At 39.2% G+C, this 20,260-nt stretch overlaps 1 protein-coding gene across 4 annotated transcripts in view; it reads left to right on the forward strand.

Moving 5' to 3' along the window:
* Nucleotides 1-20,260, forward strand: part of ccser1 (coiled-coil serine-rich protein 1) — a 1,385,167-nt gene that overhangs the window by 842,527 nt on the left and 522,380 nt on the right. The window contains exon 9 of one of the 4 annotated variants that reach the window (XM_059965413.1): nt 10,752-10,992. The exons of the other annotated variants lie outside the window; for them this stretch is intronic. Coding sequence (XP_059821396.1) covers nt 10,752-10,817 — 66 coding nt within the window. The 3' untranslated portion in view covers nt 10,818-10,992. Of the gene's footprint in view, nt 1-10,751; nt 10,993-20,260 lie in introns of those variants that run through there. 4 annotated transcript variants of the gene reach the window in all.

The following is a 20,260-nucleotide window of genomic DNA, read 5'->3' on the forward strand; positions in this document are numbered from 1 at the left end:
TTCGTCAAGACCCTTCATTGGTCTCAGCCTGAAGCGTTGACGGCTCGTTTCAACAGATGCTGCCCGACCTGCTGAGTTACTCCAGCGTGTTTATACGTGCTGATTTGACCACAACATCAGCAGTGTACTTTGTGTTTCCTAAAATGTTAGATGTGGTCTTCAAACTCCCGTACCTCTTCCCCAATGATAGAAACATGATCCTTCCTGAAGTCCACTATCAATCCTTTAGTCTTGATGATGCTGAGTATGAAGTTCTTGTAACTCCACTCAACCAGCTGATCTATGTCATTCCTGCATGCTGCCTGATCACCTCTGGAGTTTCTGCCAACCACAGTGGTGTCATTGATGAATTTATAGATGACTTACTCTCATTCTTCTATGTGCAATGCATGCAGTTATTGGTTTAAACTCCGAGTGAACCACTGAGGGAGTCCTTTGGGTGAGATGTTCCAGGAGGCCCTGACTGCTCTCTCAAAAGGATGCAAACCATATCATGATACTGCTTTGGAAAAGGATGCTGGAATTTTCAGAAGTGATCTGGCCAAAGTTTACCCTTCAATCAATTATACTCATAAAATAGCTGATCTGCCCACTATCGCTGTGTGTGAATAAGAACCTGTTTTGTCTAACTTGGTGCCATGTTTTAACAGTATAACAATGACTAAAATTCAGAAATATTTACTTGTAAAACACTTGGAGACATGAGGTACGATATAAATTCAGCCTAGACTTTACTGTCACCCACTCCCTCTTTTTCTCTCCTTCCCTCACTTCTTTCCCGCTTTCTTTCTTCTAACTTTTCTCATTGCTCGATCCTCCCTCCCTTCCTGATGCCTATCTTTTCCTCCCTTGCTCTATTCCCCCATTCCTCGGTCAAGTGCTGGTAAAGGGGATGGGTACTGATAATCTGCACAGACATAGTGGGCTGAAAGGTTTGTTCTGTGCTTGTATGTACATAAATCAACCTCATCATCTCAGTGAGTTTCACTTGAAAGTTTGCAGGATTTCTGAAAGATTTACATCTTTGCTTATACTAACAAAAGCAGAGTACATAGAAAAGAAACAAGATCATATTGGGCCTTTATTGGAAGAATTGTTAACAATGTTCAGAACCTCATGCAGAGGGGGTGGTCATGTTCAGCTGTTCAGTAAACTGTACGTTCGGATGCTGTTCATAGACTTCAGTTCAGCATTCAACACAATCATCCCTCTGAAACTGCTTGGAAAGCTGAGCCTACTGGGCCTGAACACCTCCCTCTGCAACTGGATCCTAGACTTCCTGACTGGGAGACCTCAGTCAGTCCAGATCGGGAGCAGCATCTCCAACACCATCACACTGAGCATGGGGGCTCCCCAGGGTTGCTGGGTCCACTGCTGTTCACTCTGCTGACCCACGACTGCTGCAACACACAGCTCGAACCACATCATCAAGTTCGCCGATGACACAACTGTGGTGGGTCTCATCAGCAAGAACGACAAGTCAACTTACAGAGAGGAGGTGCAGCAGCTAACGGACTGGTGCAGAGCCAACAACCTGTCTCTGAATGTGAACAAAACAAAAGAGATGGCTGTTGACTTCAGGAGGGCACGGAGCGACAACTCCCCACTGAACATCGACGGCTCCTCAGTCGAGATCGTTAAGAACATCAAATTTCTTGGTGTTCACCTGACGGAGAATCTCACCTGGTCCCTCAAAACCAGCTCCATAGCAAAGAAAACCCAGAAGTGTCTCTATTTTCTGCGAAGGCTGAGGAAAGTCTATCTCCCACCCCCCATCCTCATCACATTCTACAGGGGTTGTTTTGAGAGCATCCTGAGCGGCTGCATCACTGCCTGGTTCACAAATTGCACCATCTCGGATCACAAGAACCCTGCAGCGGATAGTGAGGTCAGCTGAGATCATCGGGGTCTCTCTTCCCGCCATCACGGACATTTACACTACACGCTGCATCCGCAAAGGAAACAGCATTCTGAAGGTCCTCATGCACCTCTCATACAATCTCTTCTCCGTCTTGCCATCTGGGAAAAGGCTCCGAAGCATTCAGGCTCTCACGACCAGACTATCTAACAGTTTCTTCCCCCAAGCAATCAGACTCTTCAGTACTCAGAGCCTGGACTGACACCTTGCCCTACTGTCCTGTTTATTATTTATTGTAATGCCTGCACTGTTTTTGTGCATTTCATGCAGTCCAGTGTAGGTCTGTAGTATAGTGTAGCTTTCTCTGTGTTTTTTTTTACGTAGTTCAGTCTAGTTTTTGTACTGTGTCATGTAAACCATGGTCCTGAAAAACGTCGTTTCATTTTTACTGTGTACTGTACCAGCAGTTATGGTTGAAATGGCAATAAAAGTGACGACCTGACTTCAATGCAAGAAGTAGACATGTATGTGGATAATTTGAAGAGACAAAAGTTACATATATTCTGAAGAAAAAAGTAAAGGAGCAGTTAATCACTTTAAACCACTATTCAGCATCTTCTGAGATGTGACATAACCTATATATACTAGATCTAAACACGTTTTGATTGGTTTTCAATAGAACAGTTTCTAAATGTTCCTTCTACTGCTGCTTATAATTTGAAACATTTGCAAATAATGGGCAATTCTACATTGTGAACTGTCAAGCAGTTTTACTGCAAATTAATATATTCAAACATAACTTACCTCTGTAATAATTACAAGAATATCTGCTGCATTTTGCACAATAATACCTAACTCTGAAAGCTAGCTTCTCTTCAACTTCAGCCTAGCACCAAAGAAAGTCAACAGATACTTCACTCCAGGAATTTGGGAGTTGTTTTCACTTGTGTTATTGTATATAAAGCCACTGTCATAAAATAATCATAAGTTAAACACCCTTGTTATTCACTGAGTGAATGGGAAGGAGGCAGGTTTAAAATGTAATCTGAAACAGCGTATGCCTGTTCCACTGAAAGTACCAGGATTCACTATGATGTTCCCAGCAAATCTTCCTGCAGTCTAGACTTTTTCCACAGAGGCTGGGTGGGACTTCAACTAGAGGTTATGGGTTAAGAGTGAAAGATGAAAAGTTTAAGGGGAACATGGGGGGAAACTTCTTCACTCAGACAGTCATGAGAGTGTGGAATGAGCTGCCAGTGGAAGTAGTACATACGTTTAAGAGAATTTTCAATAGGTACATGAATGATGGGGGTATGAAGGGCTAAGGGCCCTGCGCAGATTGAAGGGAGGAGACAATTTAAATGGTTTGGTATAGACTAGATAGGCCAAAGGGCCTGTTGCTGTGCTGTACTTATCCAGGACTCTGGTTTAATATTCCTTAACACCATTTAGCTCTTTTTCTACTTCACTGCTGTTGGATTATTTACTGGTCAAATTATGTTAGAGTCAAAACTTCCTGCAGTTCGGGATTGTTTGGCTCATGTGTGAGGGTAAACATACAGTCCCTATAATAAGTATTCATCCCTCTTGGAAGTTTTCATGTTTTATTGTTTTACAATATTGAATCACAGTGGATTTACTTTGGCCTTTTTTTGACACTGATCAACAGATAAAGAATCTTTTGTGTCAAAGTGAAAACAGATCTTTACAAAGTGATCTCAATTAATTACAAATATAAAAAAAATGATTACATCAGTATTCACCCCATTTAATATAATGCATCATCACTGATACAGCCAATTGGTTTTAGAAGTCACAAAGTTAGTTAAATGGAGATCACCTGTGTGCAGACAAAGTGTTTCAATTCATTGTAATAAGAATGCACCTGTATCTGGAAGGTCCAGCTGCTGGTGAGTCAGTATCCTGGCAAAACCTACACCATGAAGACAAAAGAACACTGCAAGCATTGTCGCAAAAAGGTTCTTGAAAAGCACAAGTCAGGAGATGGATATAAAAAAATTCCCAAGTCTTTGAATATCCCTTGGAGTACAGTTCAGTCAGTCATAAAGAAATGGAAATAATATGGCACAGCTGTAAATCTGCCTAGAGAAGGCCTTCCTCAATAATAGAGTGAGCATGGAAGAAGAGGACTAGAGAGAGAGGACACCGAGAGACTTATGACAACTCTGGAGGAGTTACAAGCTACAGTGGCTGAGATGGGAGAGACTGCACATATAATGAGTGTTACCTGGATGCTTCATCAGTCACAGCTTTATGGGAGAGAGGCAAAGAGAAAGCCTCTGTGGAAAAAAAAGACGTGAAATCTCAGCTAGAGTTTGCCAGAGGGCATGTGGGAGACTGAAGTCAGCTAGAAAAAGCTTCTATGGTCTGATTAAACCAAAATTGAGCTTTTTGACCATTAGACTAAACGCTATGTTTTTGTGTAAGCCAAACACTGCACATGATTTAAAACTCACCATCCCTACCGTGAAGCCTGGTGATGACTGCATCATGCTGTGGGGATTCATCTCTGTGGCAGGCTCTTGAAGGTCTGTGAAAATAAAGGGTAAATGAATGCAGCAAAATTCAGGGGAATTCTTTAGGAAAACCTGATGCTGTCTGCAAGAGAACTGCGACTTGGGAGAAATTAGTTTTCCAGCAAGACAATGACCCCAAGCTTAAAGCCAAAACTACACAGTAATGGCTTAAAAACAACAAAGTTAATGTCCTGGAGTGGCCAAGTCAGAGTCCAGACTTCAATCCAATTGAGAATTTATAGCTGGACTTGAAAAGAGCTGTTCACTCATGATCCCTGACAGAGCTTGAGCAGTTTTCTAAAGAAGAATGAGGGGAAAATTGCAGTGTCCAGATGTGCATGGCTGACAGAGAATGATCTACACAGACTCGAGGCTGGAATTGCTGCTGAAGGTGCATCTGCTAAAGACTGTCTTGAAAGAGGTGAGCAATTATGCAATCAATTGTTTTGTGTTTAATAATTGTAATAAATTTAGACCAATTTGGAGAAATTTGTTTTCACTTTGATACATGAGTCTTTTCTATTCATCAGTGTCAATAAAGCCAAATTAAATCCACTATGTCAATGTTGTAAAACAATAAACCATGAACATTTTCAAAGGCGGTAGTGGGAGTGGGGTAGTGAATGCTTTTTATAGGCTGTAATATAGTGCCTGGGATTTGAGTTGGACTTCTTGAGTTTAGACCCAACAACAAAGATAGATGACAGATTTCCTTAATAAATTTGGTAAACATTCACATAAGGTTATTATGCATCTGAAGCCAGGGCAGACCAATTATATCTTTTCTCAGTTTTCAACTGAGATGTGGGGTGGCACAGTAGCGTAGTGGTTAGCACAATGATTACGTTACCAGTGACCTGGGTTTGTTTCCTGCTGCTGCCTGTAAGGAGTTTGTACGTCCTTTACTTCGGGTGCTCCGGTTTCCACCCACGTTCCAAAGATGTACCAGCTGGTAGGTTACTTGGTAATTGTAATTTGTCATGTTAAGTGAGCATTAACTTGGGGGATTGCTGGGTGGCATGGCTTGAAGGGCCAGTGGGGTCTTCTCCAGGTTGTATTTCAATAGATAAAAATAAATCAATAAAAGTCAATTTGGGTTTATTGACATACTCATAGGTCCTATCTTCACAGATGCAATGAATAACTTATTGACAGCATCGTCACAGGCAAATAGTATTAGAGACACAGCATTTGCAAGGAAAAAAACAAAAATTATGCAAAAGCTACACAAGAAAGAACACATTACAACTAGAAACATCCATTGTCGTGCAAGACAGTCAAAGGAGTTATAGTGTTGCTATACTGAGGTAGTAAAAATGTTGGTCCAATAACCAAAGGGAAGTAGCTGTTTGACACCATGGTTATGGTACAACTGATTAGTTTGCCGGGCTGTTTCAGAGAGTATTGGCCAGGACTTTGAGAAAAGGGACCAATATTAAGTGCTTGAAGAATGCTGGGCATTTGTCATTATTACACCATTCATGTCAAGAACCATATTCCAAGAACATGAAACTGTTTGATGTGAAAGCTAGTGTGTGCTCCGATTGAGAATAAGGATTCCATTCATTTGTGTAATAAAAGAGATGCGACACCATCACAATCTTTGTGTATAAACGGGGGTTGTTGCAGTATCAGTACCAAGGAGCAGGATAGTTGGGTTATTTGCAGTGCTTGAATATGTTAGTACATCTAAATACTATCGATTATTCAAGTTATGGCTAATCTAATGTCTCTCTTGCCAAATGTTCTTCTCAATACTTTTTTTATTTCCCGTTTAGTGTGTCAGCATGTGGTCTTTATTACGTGATCTGCCGTACAATTTCTGTATTTCAGTGCTCTTCAGGAAATTATAAGCTGCTGTATAGAATATTTCACTTGCTGAATGTTAACTGTGGAGTTCCTATCAATGTTTAAAGTTGTCTTCATCCATTCTGATTAAGAAATTTGAGAAATGATGGGAATGATCTGTGGGTAGTAATTAAAATTATAAGCTATCCAATCTTAATGTTATTTTGATTTTCACAAAACAATGTGAATTTTTCTCTTCGGTTCAATGCTTATCTCTTTGGAAAAAGGTGTGTATTGATTTATACAGATTGGCTCAATTTCCATAGCCTGATATTGACAGCTCTGTCAAAAATGCTTTCTGCTTGGCTTCCAGTATTGACAATTAAAACGTTTAAATGAGAACCTAATTTTGTGATGTATGCAAGCAATTAGTTTGTATTCGGTTGCTATTCCTTTGGAACTTTGCATTTGATTATCCAGGATTTCTTGGGTATCTAGACAGTGTACTCAGTTCATTGATTCTTTCTTTAGTCCTTAAGAAGTTTCTAGAGGAACATGGGAACAAATGTGAACAGGAGAAGGCATTTTCACCTCTTCCACCATACATCAAAGTCATGGCTTATCTTTGAAAGTTGTATTTTCCTGCACTGCTATTCTGTCCTTCAATTCTCTACAAAGCTATTGATCCCCGTTTTCAAAGAACTGAATGACCAAGACTCTCTGGGGTTGGAGAATTCCAATGTTTCACCATCCTCTGGAGAAAGATTTATTTACTTTTTTAAAGATAAGTTTTATTTGTCATATTTACATCAAAACATACAGTGAAATGTATTGTTTGTTTCAATGACCAACACAATTCGAGATGTGCTATGAGAACCCAGAAGTGTTACCATGCTTCCAGTGTTAAGTTAACATGGCCATAATTTATTGACACTAACTTGTATGTCTTTGGAATGTGGGAGCACTGGGAGCACCCAAAGGAAACCCAAGGAGAATGTCCAAACTCCTTTTAGATAATGTGGGAAATGAACCTTGATCTTACAGCTTGCATTACAAAGTGTTATGCTAACCTTTCTCCTAAAGCTATTACTGATTACATACTCCTTATTTGACCCACTTGTTCTAAACTCCTCCATTTTCCCTGGCAACCAGCAACTTATTGAAACCTGTAAGAAATCTGGGACATTGTATCTCCTTTTATTTTTAAAAATTAGAAAAAATAAATGCCTCACCTGGTCAATATTTCCTCATATGTCAAGCCCATCATACCTAGTTCTCGTTTGGTAGATCATCCCTGCACACTGTCAATGGCAAATACATCCTTGCTTGAGTAAGGAGACCAAAGCTACATAATATTCCAGCATACAACTTCTGTAAAGCCCTGTATAATTGCAGTAAGAAATCTTTACTACTGTACTCAAACCATCTTGTAATGAAGATTGATAAACCTTTTGCATTCCTAAGTATTTGCAACAAACACCTAGCTTTCACAGACACATACACAAGGACAGTAAGTCCCTTTGACCATAAACATTACTTAATCTGTCACTGTTATTCACTGTATTTGTTTTATAATGGGATCCATGATTCAGTTACTTGGACTCAAGGGCTAGAGTCATGGATTTAAATCCCATCACTGCAGTTGGCAAATAAAAATAAAATCAAAGTCAGTAATAATGTCCATGACACTGCCGGATTTTCACAGGAGAAAAAAATCATCTGGTTGACCATATTGATTATAGGGAGAAATATGCTGTCATTGTCAATAAATGCCAGTCTTGTCAATGATGCCCACATTTTGGAGAAAACACTGCAACTTTTTATTTTGATTTGCTTTTGAGGGAATCATCCAGTGTTATCGTTCATAACTATTGCAGAGCTGTTGTGTGTCACATCATGTAAACTGTAAGAGACAAAGGACTTTAGAGCACGCAGCTAGCTCTTTAGTGAAAATTAACATCTGCCAGATGCACTTGTGTTATGCTTTTGATGATGGCATTACATTATAACAGACAACATTAGCATATTTGCTATCACTCTACCACAGGACTGAGAATCACCTTCCTACGCTGTGTCACAATTGCTACCAAGAAGATGAGTTGGCAGTCCATTGCTAGACCTAACAGTGTCAATTTAAGGCTGGTTGCTAGGTGACATACAATAGCAACCTGGGAGCAGATCATTCATGTGCTCAGATCTTCCTTTGGGGAAACACTTGGTGCCTGAACTACTACCAGACAGCAGGAATGTAAAAACATGAGAAAGCAAGTCATGTATTTTGAAAAAAACTAGTAATTCTTATGAAGCTCAACTGGCCAGAACCCTGAAGCCTTCTGATGCTAGCCATATCAATGCATCATAGAAACATACATTTTTACTCGCTAATTTAGCATTTTACTAATATCACCAATTTGATTTGCAGCATGCCTGAAGCACATCAAATATTCCCCCATAGTATTTAATGCAGTGATAAATATTCATCATACTTTGTTATTAAACCCAATGAATAAATTAATTAGTGATGCGTACTTCAAGGAAAGAATCACGAATTGTGGAAACCTAAAATGAAAACTGTGTGCATTAAAAATGTAGGCTGATAGGACGGTAATTGGCTTGGTTAAATGTTGCGGCCCTTTTTATTCTGGATGTCAAGGAGCTGTGCAAATTAGTATCTAGTTAGATCACTGCCAGAGCTTGGAAAATCGTACAGTTAACCTTTTTCTTCAGAAAAATAAAGTTTATTCATAATTTATTCATTATGTATTATGGGGACATGTCTCCCTCTACATTTACTGTACAAACTGTACAAACATTTCAATACATTCTCTTTCAAGGAATGAATGCCACTTTTGTTTCTACCGTAAACAATGCATCTGTGAAGTGTTGAGAGACTGTTTCATTGGGCCCAAAACCCCCCTCCCAGTGTTCAATGGTAGCAAGCAGGTCAGATAGTAAAATAGTGAGGACCTGAGAAACAGCCTTGGTAGAATTGTCTGTGTGGCATTTTCGGATCATCCTGGTTAATTGAATATAGTGAGTACTCACAGATGATTCAGTACTCATTCAGTCACTACGGATGCATACAGCCAAGCTGGAAGATAAGATTTTGTGTAAGTTACAGCTCATACAATCGTCAATCAATAAAGACCTTTGAAAAATGCAGTTGAGCGATATGCTTTACAAGATTTTATTTGATTGCTAGGTTGCAGTACAAATTTGAACAGCAAGTCAATTCATACTTTTGCAATAGTTTAGTTGTGTGTTGTGCAGTAACTTTGCCAAATAACCACACGGAAGATGATCAAAAACAGTGTTTTCCCAGATAACAACAAATCCAAATTCTAAGATTAAAACAAAAGAGGAATTCCCATCAAGTAATTTAATTGTCCTTAAATGTCCAGCAATGGCTCAAATTTAAAGTTTTCATCTTTTTGTTCTAATCCCTCAAAGGACTTGCTCTTCTCTATCTCTGTAATTCACCCCAGCCAGACAAACCTTCAGTGGCCTTGCCTTCCTCTGATTCCAAACTCTCGTCAGCCCCTGATTTCCTGGACTCTGCCATTCATTATGTAGGACATTACCCTTGATCATCCTCCAAAAGGACATCACCTCATATTTAATAGAATTAAATATCATTCCACCAGAGTAAGACTTATTTCTTATTGAATCGGCACGTTAGCCTATATTTTTGAGCTCAAAATTCTCGAACAGAAACTGAAACCAGCAAGCTTCTGACCCAGAGGCAGAAATGTTGCCAATGAGCCATGACTAACACTATTTTCGAAATATCACTTGTCTTGAAAGAAAAACCTTCAGAAGTAAAATAAAGGCAAACTATAAAAGATGGACGATAGAGATGAAACAGACAAAGCCTCTGTCTCTGATGAATTACGTTTTTCATTAATCTCCCGGAGGAGCTTTATTGCACATGCATTTTTTTTATGAAAGCATTCATTGCAGGCATTAAAAATGAAATTATTTGTAACAATGCACACAAACTCATATAGTAGCCCCTAAGTGAAATACAATAAATTACAATCCCCACACATTATCTCACCCTATCTTTGCCAAACACCTGTTATTTAAATGCCATCCAACAGTGACCACAAGCTATTCCAATTTATTCTTCCCTGTCCGCACCCATTTGAAGTTCAGGTTGAGGAGACGGGTCATAGCAATGGGTCATATCATTTCACCTGAGTCATCTCAGCCTTTAGTTGTTTTTGGAGTGGATCACTGACTACATTAGCCCAGTAAACAGAGTAATGGATATTTGTGACAATGTTAATTTTGAAAAATTGACTTAATCCTTTGACCGTGCAGCAACATTATTGAAAGGCTAGGCTTACTTTAAGTTGTTCCTTTTGGCGTTTTGCAGTGTGTTTCATCTGTCGCAATGTCATTACTTTAAATGTTTTGCAGTGGGGGATTTTAGCCACTCATTTGCTTTTTATTGAAAGATGCTATAATTCAGAAAAGGCATTTGCTTTTGCATTCCTGAGAGGCAGACTTTCTGACCTTTTTGAATGTAGACAGTGGAATGACATTTTCTTTCTTGACTGTTACAGTCCTTGAACACATATGCACAACAGGAAAACTCCCTTACAATTTTCTGTAAATATAATATCCACTGAAACGTGGGGCAATACAAGCAAAGGAAGAAATTGATTTTAAAGAACTTTCCCACAACAAAGATGAATACTTACGAATCTAGTCTCATCATTGTTCTCCTTCAGAGTAAGTAATAATATAAGCACCTTATAATTAAGTATAAAATAGTGTTCCTCCTTTTCAATTTTTCAGAAGTGTGTGGTGTCTTGAACTTCCTTAGCCACTCAACAGCCATTTTTATGGCAACCAAATTCTCTTGGTATGGAGTCACAAATGAGCCAAACTGGAGAAGAATAGCAGATTTTCTTCTCTAATAATAAGCAATAAACTTAAGTTTACTTTGTATTATGACAAGCTTAGTAGTTTCATGATCACTATTTCTGATGCTCTTTTGACTTCAGAATTACTTAAATTTTGCAGAAACTTCGGAACTTACATCTTTCAGGTCATTTTTCAAGGCCTTTGATACACTAATACAAGTACATAGAATATAGAAAATCTACAGAACATTGCAGGCCTTTCGGCCCACAATGTTGTGCTGACCATGTGACCTACTCTAGAAGGTGCCTAGAATTTCCCTACTGTAGAGCTCTCTGTTTTTCTGAGCTCCATGTACCTATCTAAGGGTCTCTTAAAAGATCCTACTGTATCCATCTCTATCACTGCCACTGGCAGTGTACTCCACGCACCCACTACTCTCTGTGTGAAAAACTTACCTCTGATATCCCCCTTGTACCTACTTCCAAGCACCTTAAAACTATGCCCCCCTGTGTTAGCCGTTTCAGCCCTGGGAAAAAGCCTCTGCCTATCCACACAATCAATGCCTCTTATCAGCTTATACAACTCTATCAGGTCATCTCTCATCCTCTGTTGCTCCAAGAAGAAATGGACAAGTTCACTCAAACTATTCTCATAAGGCATGCTCTCCAAACCGGATAACATTCTTGTAAGTCTCCTCTGCATTCTCTCAATAGAATCCACATCCTTCCTGTAATGAGCTGACCAGAACTGAACATAGTATTCTAAGAGGGGTCTAACTAAGGTCTTGTATAGCTGGAACATTGCCTCACAGCTCTTGAACTCAACCCCATGGTTGATGAAGGCCAACACACCATACGCCTTCTTAACCATTTTATTTCCCGATGCACTATATTCCAGAAGCAAACATTTTGAATGTTACTTTGAATATGTGAACGGTACACATTTTTTCCAAATATTAAGAGCTGCGTAATTTTTTTGCATAATTGTTTTCTTTTTCTTTTTTTCTGCTTTTTTTATTATATATTATGATATACCTAGATTTGCCTTGTTTATTTATATATTGTATCGTCCATGATTTGGGAATACTCATTTATACTGTAATCATTGCTTATGTATTCTTTCATGTGCAGTTGAAATGTGTATGTTTGTAATCTCATTATCTATGTATCAATTGTATTTTGTTGATATTAATAACAATAATAAAAAGATTTTTAAAAAAGAGCTGCGTTACTGTAGGACGTTTAATACCCTTCGTGGTATCCAGCCTCCGAAGTGCTTTCAAAGAGAGATTTTGGTGTGAGATAGAGAAGAAGATAGAATTTGCACTCAACAAACAGCAAAGCAATAAACACTAGATGATCTGTTTTACAGACGCAATTTGTTGGATCAATATTGACCTGGACAACACAGAAACCTGAAGTATTTGTTGAGGTCTTGTGTGGTGCACACTGATGTATTGAGATGGTAGTTAACTGTGATGGCTGTAATTAATTAGTTTTGTAAGTTGTTGTTGATCCGCCACTTCCATTCCAAAAAGCGTTTCCATAATTTGGTTGCTTTCTTGGTTAGAATACATATTTCACTAATTCTCTACAAAATAATGGCCCCCTTCTTGCAAGTAAATGAAATTAGTCTGTGCAGAATTCCCAGCATGTTTCCATTCAAGTGCCTTTAGGTTTGCGATTCCCACTTGTATATGTTCTTTCTTTATTTGTCAATCCAGCAAGGAATAGACCTTTCTGGCACTTAGAGCCATCCTGACCCAGCAGCTCCCAACAATGCCAATTTAACACTAACCTAATCCAGGGACGATTTACAATGACCAATGAACCCACCCATTACGTCTTTGGACTGAGGGAGGAAACTGGAGTGCTCAGAGAAAACCCATGCAGTCCACAGGGAGAATGTACAAACTACTTAGAGATGATACTGGAATTGAACTCTGGCTTCTGATACACTGAGCTGCAATAACGTTGCACTAACTGCTGCGCTACTGTGGCATCCATCTGCAATTTCCTGGCTGTGGTCTGAGAATTAGTCCCACACTCAGAGGAGTCCAAGCAGTCAGTCCAACCTGGTAGGCATTCCCCAGAACAACACTGTGGAATGTGTCAATTTGAACCAATGCCTGATCAGATTTGAGCCTTAAAAAATTATCCCATTGATTTGAATGGGGAAGATTGGCTGTGGGCAGTAATGTAAGTGCTGCATTTTTCTATCTCAAGGTCCTGCCACTACTTTAAGTAAATTCATCCAATGCCACATTCTGCTTGGGTTCTCTTTCAGCATTGCAGTAGTTTATTAGTGACCTACTTACTCATTGTATCTCTGGCTACATTGACTTAAAAGTACTTGGTGTAATAATTGATTTACTACCACAAGATGGCGCCAGTGGTAAAAACCTGATCTAAAAAGAATTGGGTCATCCACAAAGGTTGAAGAAATCATGCATTTCAATTTTGTTTGTTTAGTGTGATGAACTGTTTCTGAAGAGTTCTGAGTGACCAAACCTTCCAGAGATTACATAGCTACCACAACCAGAGAGTGCAACTGTCAAAATTTCATTACAAGTTTTTTTCTCAACATGTCAGTCCATGGCCTCCTCTGCTGCTGCGAAGAGGCCACACTCAGGTTGCAGGAGCCTCCAACATCAATTTTTTTGAAATTCCGGTGCTCCCCCATCCCGCTTCACCATTCACCATTTCCATTTCCCTCTCTTACCTTGTCTCCTTATCGGTCCATCACCTCATCGGTCCATCACCTCCCCCGGTGTTCCTCCCTCTTGTCTTTGCAAAAATCTGAATTTTTGATTTTAGACTTGAAGACCATAAGGTGCGGAATTGTTTATTTGGCCCATCAAGTCTGCTTCGTCATTCCATCATGGCTGACTTGTCCATTTGAGCCTGAAACACTGATTGTTTACTCTTTTCCATAGATGCTGAGTTCCTCCAGCACTGTGTGTTTTGCTCTGGATTTCCAGCATCTGCAAATTTTCTCTTGTTAGGATTTTTTTTCCCTCAATTGGACTCAGTGTGTACCAGTACTCACCTGTAAGATTATGGAATATCTTAATTTTCAGCTTGGCAAGAGTCAAGAAAAAGAGAGCTGAATTTACAGCTCTGATCAGTAGGTCAGGCAGTATCTACAGGACGAAATGGATGGTTGAGAAGGTCTGGATCCAAAATATCTGTTATCAATTTTGCACCATTGATGTTGCCTGACCCTTTGGTTCCTCCAGAGCCTCTTGTGTTACTTCAGATTCTAACATCTGCAGATCGTGTGTCTCTAAAAAATCTACTCTCTTTTTCTGGATCACTGCATGCTGCTGGGTGTGGGTATATGCACAGTGCAGAAGAGGATTTGTTGGCAGCTTTTGACACCCTAGCCTTTTTGACATCTTTGTCTTTGTGCATTTCAGTCTGGCGAGTAGAGTTTCAACCTGAAACATCAATATTTACTTTCCCAATAGATGTTGCTTGACCTGTTGGGTTCCTCCACCAGATTTGCTTTGTTTTTATCATCCCTCACGTGCTTTCCCACTTCCTACCCATAATCCTTCATTTCATGGAGTCATGGTGTCATCAAAGGATCAGGCCTTTTCGCCCACTGACTGACTGTGCTGCATCCAAAATCTAAATCAACTCCCAGAGCTCACTTAAGCAGAGATTTCCTTATCCTTTCCTTAAATAGCCATCACTTTATCATGAATCAATTATCCCCAGTAGCAGATTTAAGGAAACGTCCTCTCACTACATACATTTTAAAGCCTCTTCACTATCTTATATGTCTCAACAAAATCAGCAGTTTTAAAATGTAAAGCTTGCTTCAAAACATCTTTAAAAAGCTCCATTTTCCGTACATTGTATTTGCTTTCCTTATCTTTCTTGTTGCTTTTCACTTCACAAAATGGGGTTTGTTATCAATTCGCAGTCTGTGGTCAGATAGAGTACTCAAGATATTTAGATTTTTACATAAGATGTTAGAGTCCTCTTTCACATTTCTAACTATCAGCTATGAACAGTATCAAAGAAAATGCCTGAAATCTAATTTTAATAAATAGTATTGAGATCCAAAGTAGGACATGTTCAGTATCATTGAGTTAATGTGAGGAGAAAATACATCGTCATTAGTTGTTTAAATAGCGTGGAGCTGTGCAAGTAATGTGATATTGTTTGTATGCTAATAGATATTTAACAATATCCCTGATTCTCTCTAGCTGATTAGCATTGTGTTTTCACAAACATTTGACTGCAATCCTAATAAAGTTGACATTGGCTTTTGGTGTTTGTGCTCTTTGGCAGACAGTTCATTAGCTTCAGACAGCTGACTAGTTTTAATTTCACACCTCATAACTAGATCCAGCATTCAGAAGTCAGATTTAATTTCCTTCCCCTGGTGCTGCTGCTTTTCTTCATTGTCAGTGCACACATTTCCATTTGTCATTTTAACCCTTGCAAAGCCTAAAAAAAATGGTTAACTCTATATTTTAATTGAGCATCTTTGCAACAAGTTGAGTTGAAGAGATTTGGTATGTCAAAAAAAAACACTCAATAGCTTCTATAGATGTACTGTGGAGAGCATTCTGACAGGCTACTGCACAGGGTGAAAGAAGTTGGAGAGGGTTGTAAATCTAGTCAGCTCCACCCAGGACATCTTCAAGGAGTGGTGTCTTAGAAAGGCAGTGTCCATTATTAAGGACCTCCAGCACCCAGAGTATGCCCCTTTCTCACTATTGCCATCAGGTAGGAGGTACAGAAGCCCAAAGGCACACACTCAACAATTCAGGACAGCTTCTTCTCCTCTGCCATTCGATTCCTGAATGGTCATTGAACCCATGAACACAACCTCACTTTTTTTAGTATAAATTATTTTTTTTGCACGATGTTTAATCTAGTCAATATATGTGTACTGCAATTTCCTTATTATTTTTCTCTTCTATAATGTATTGCATTGAATTGCTGCTGCTAAGTTAACAGATTTCACAGCACATGCCGGTGATAATAAACCTGATTCTGATTCTGATCTGAGTGGGGTAAGCCTTCTACCTTATTTATTTATGTTCAGATACTGCAGATAGTGAAATTTGGAGCCACAATTAATTTGCTGGAAGCACTCAGTAATCTGCTAAGGAAAGGAACTGTTGGCATTTCTGTCATTTGCATTTGAGAACAGAGGGGCAGATAGGGAATATAAAGAGGATTAAGGTGAATGGTGGTACTGGTGCTAAAGGGGAAGGTTTTACAGGCAGATCAAGACAGGCAACAAAATTCGGCAACACAGCCATAACATTCAGTTCCATTGAGTATATTTTATGAGATCTGCTGAATTAGTCAGAAAAATGTACATGTAGCATATTTGGGCACTTGAAACATTAGCTAAAAAATAAAAACACAAAATGCTGACAGAACTCAGCAGGCCAGACAGCATCTGTGGGAGGAGGAAGTGATGACGTTTTGGGCCGAAACCCTTCATCAGTAACTCCTGATGAAGGGTTTCGGCCCAAAATGTCGTCACTACCTCCTCCCACAGATGCTGTCTGGCCTGCTGAGTTCTGTCAGCATTTTGTGTTTTTATTTATTTCCAGCATCTGCAGATTCACTCGTGTTGGCTTTGAAACATTAGCTATGTCAGGTGTCACATAAAAAGTATTCAACAGATAACTAATCCATGGCTCCTATCTTAACCAGCTTTCAACATGTCAAAAGCTTTGACTATCGTTGTCTTCCAAATGGAGTCAGAAAAATTAAAGATAAATTAGCTAAAAAGAACATTGGAAGTTAATAAAGAGTGAAAAGAAATCCTTCACAAAAGTGGTGTCTGATATAACTATTGCTTCACATCTGTGAGCTCATCTTGTGCACCTTTTTGGAAATAATTTAGCATAAGTAGTTTTTAAAATACACATTAGGCACTGATTTTTTTTTAGCTGTACTGACAGGTATATGCAGAATTTGATTTGTGAACAGCATATTTTGAAAAGTGTGGCAAAGGACACCAGGCAGTACGGCTTAAAAATGCGTATTCTTTCATTACAATCTGATTCCGAAAACTTTTCAGGCTTTACACTGAAGTCGGTCTTCAAAAGTTAAGTAAGCTCATTGAAGATTTCCCATACTTTCAGTTTTTTATGAAATCAGGACAGTTGGAGTTTCAGCAGCATGCAAGGCTCATCTTATTACTTTAATTGCCAAATAGTTGAATCCAAATCTATGCTATTTCATATTTGTTTTTAATTTATTCCTAAAATGCCCATTGAATTTATGTTCTGAAAGCAATTATTTTTCTTGCAAGGACCATTTGCAATTGCTAGTTTTTGTGTCCAGGAAATCTTGTCAATGTATACAACCGACAGCCGATCAACCGTCTGCTGATATACTCCCCACCAAATCTGCCAGCAACATCTGTTATACTCTCTGAATACCAAATAAATCTCTTCGAAATTAATTTTTTTAAAACTTCTTTTGAAAGTCATTAATTGTTTTCGTGTCTGCTTTTTAAACTTCAGTGTTGCATGCCAACTGGCTGCTGAATATCCTGCAGTGCATCGGCCATTTTATTTCCAGAAGTCCACCATTGGCTTTTGCACCAACGAGCATCAAAACTTATTCTCATTATGGGCAAATAGCTGGAGCAACTCGGCAGGTTGGGCAGGGCCATGGGCGGTAGATGTTTTCAGTCAGGATCCTTCATGTAGATTGGACCCTTCAACCAGAAGATCATGAAACATTTTGCTGGAAGGAACAGAATTGACGTCGGGGGCTTGATCACCTGCAGACAGATGTGAAACCGCCATGGTCTGAAGGGCATGCTTCCACTGGCAGGGAGTCTCCCCACCCCACCCCCATGCTCAGATGGTGTGATACTCATTTATTAAAAAGGTGTTTACTCTCATACGTTCTTGATATCTGCTTTATTATTGTCACATATGCCAAGACCCAATGAAATGATTGTGTGTGCAGGACATCCACATGGATCACTTAATACATATCAACTTTGAGGCAGAAAAAAAAGGAACACAGAATGCAGTATATAAGGTACAGTTACAGAGAAGGTCCAGTGCAGGTAGACTACATGTAAAGGCCACCATGAGGTAGATCAAGAGATTTGCCTGAATGTCTCTGGAAAATGCATTCACAGGATGAAAACACCTTCAATCACACGCCTGTGCCTGAACATTTCTCTGCAGGGAAATTAAGTCCACATTTGCCAGTTGATTTCTCACACTAAGTTTTTCCACACAGCTGCAGAAACTACCTGTCCAATCCCAATTTGCTGCTCACTACGTTACCGAAGAGTTAACTCGGGCACTGGAATACTCTCGTCCACTCTGGTATTAGTGAAGAACAGATGGCATCTCAGTCACTTCTTTGTCTGGCTGAATTTACACGAGGGAAGCAACCATGGAATGTACTTAGCTGCCCAAAAGGGCATCCCTGATAATCCATAGGTTTTCATGAGCAGGACAGGATTCCAAGCCTACAGATTGATTTTAATTGGTGGCAACGTTTGCACAGTGATATTTCTCTTATCTAGGTCAGAATATCCATGCTTCAAACCTTCCTCTATCTCATCTGACACTTGCCGAAGCCCAATGAATGTTGCATGGTCATTAGTAAATACTTTTATGTAATGTTGATAAAGCAAGAAGTCAAATATTGTTGTTGGCACAATGCAGCACTTAAAGTGATATGATTAGAAATTCAAAGGGCCAGATGAGCTGACCAGATATTTGTGGCTGCTGTGGAATTTAAACTCAGTTAAAATATTAAATTTGCAACTATGTATTCGAAATTATGACCATCAAATAACCAGATTGTTATAAAAATCCCTTCGGCTCGCTGTTGAGGTGGATCAGCCATGATCGTTTTGAATAGAAGGGTAGATTCGAGGGGCCTCTCCCATATTTTCGTATGTTCTACAGGGAAGGAAAACTGTCACCCTTCTTGTAGCTCCAGATTCAATACATGTGTTTGATTCTGTTAAAACGACCTCCACAATCAACTAGCCCTTAGTCATCACTACCTTTTCAAGGGGTAATTAAGGACCATAATAAGTTAAGATTTTATCAATGAGAACCATGTCCTGAAAAAATAATAAGTGAAATAAAAAATATGTTAGTCCAAGTGCTAATGGAAGGGGAGCAGGTGAGTTAAATGTCAACATTCATTTCTCAATCATCCCGTACAACAGATGGTTATTTATTTCAGAGTTGTTTTGGTGACCATGCTGTGTGGAAACTAGCTGCTACATTTTCTCCCTCTTAGTAATGAATTTCTGTCAACAAAGTTCTTCATTGTGGGACAAACTCTTTGGGTGGCCTGAGATCCTAAGGTGCAGCATAGAGATTTTAAGTGCATCTCTTTCCTTTTACAAAATTTGATATAATCGTTTCGTGAAAAGAAGTGTTTATTTTCTTATCTGTTTTTGAGTAATAAGATGTAAATGTCCACAGCCCTCAGTAATCTTTGGGATTGGGTTTACCACTGGGTGAGTGAACTATCTGTGATTCACAAGGTGCCAAAAAAGCATGGGGTTTTATAGCACATTGATCTGACCACACTTGGTGTATTGTGAGCAGTTTTGGACCCCCTATTGAAGAAATGATGTGCTGGCAGTGCAGAAAGTCTAATTCAGAAGAAATTCATGAGAATGATCGCAGTAATAAACTGGTTAATGTGTAAGGAGTATTTGATGGCTCTGGGCCTGTGCTCACAAGTTTAGAAAAATATAAAGGGGATCTCATTGAAATCTATCAAATATTGAAAGGCCTAGATAGAGTGGATGTGGAGAGGCAGTTTCCTATAGTGGTGGAGTCTAGGATTAGAGGGCACAGCCTCAGAATACAAGGATGCCCCTTTAGAACAGAGATGAGAAGGAATTTCTTTTGCCAGATGTTGTTGAATCTTTGCAACATTGTCAGACAACAGTGGAGGCCAAGACATTAAGTACATTTAAAGCAAGGGTTGATAGATTCAAGATTAATAAGGCCATTAAATGTTACAGGGAGAAGGGAAAAAATAAGATTGAAAGGGATAATAAATCAGCCATGGTGGAATTACAAAGCAACTATGTCTTATGGTCTTCTAGTCTAAAATTGAAAATTTAGATTGTTGCATATGTGCATAATTCCTCAGGCACGTTTTGTCCACCAATTGCATCACACTTGAAGCCTTTCCTCTCAGCTGCATCTATGGAGCTGAGTTTT

Source organism: Hypanus sabinus, chromosome 3 (genome assembly GCF_030144855.1).
Source record: "Hypanus sabinus isolate sHypSab1 chromosome 3, sHypSab1.hap1, whole genome shotgun sequence".
NCBI lineage: Eukaryota > Metazoa > Chordata > Chondrichthyes > Myliobatiformes > Dasyatidae > Hypanus > Hypanus sabinus.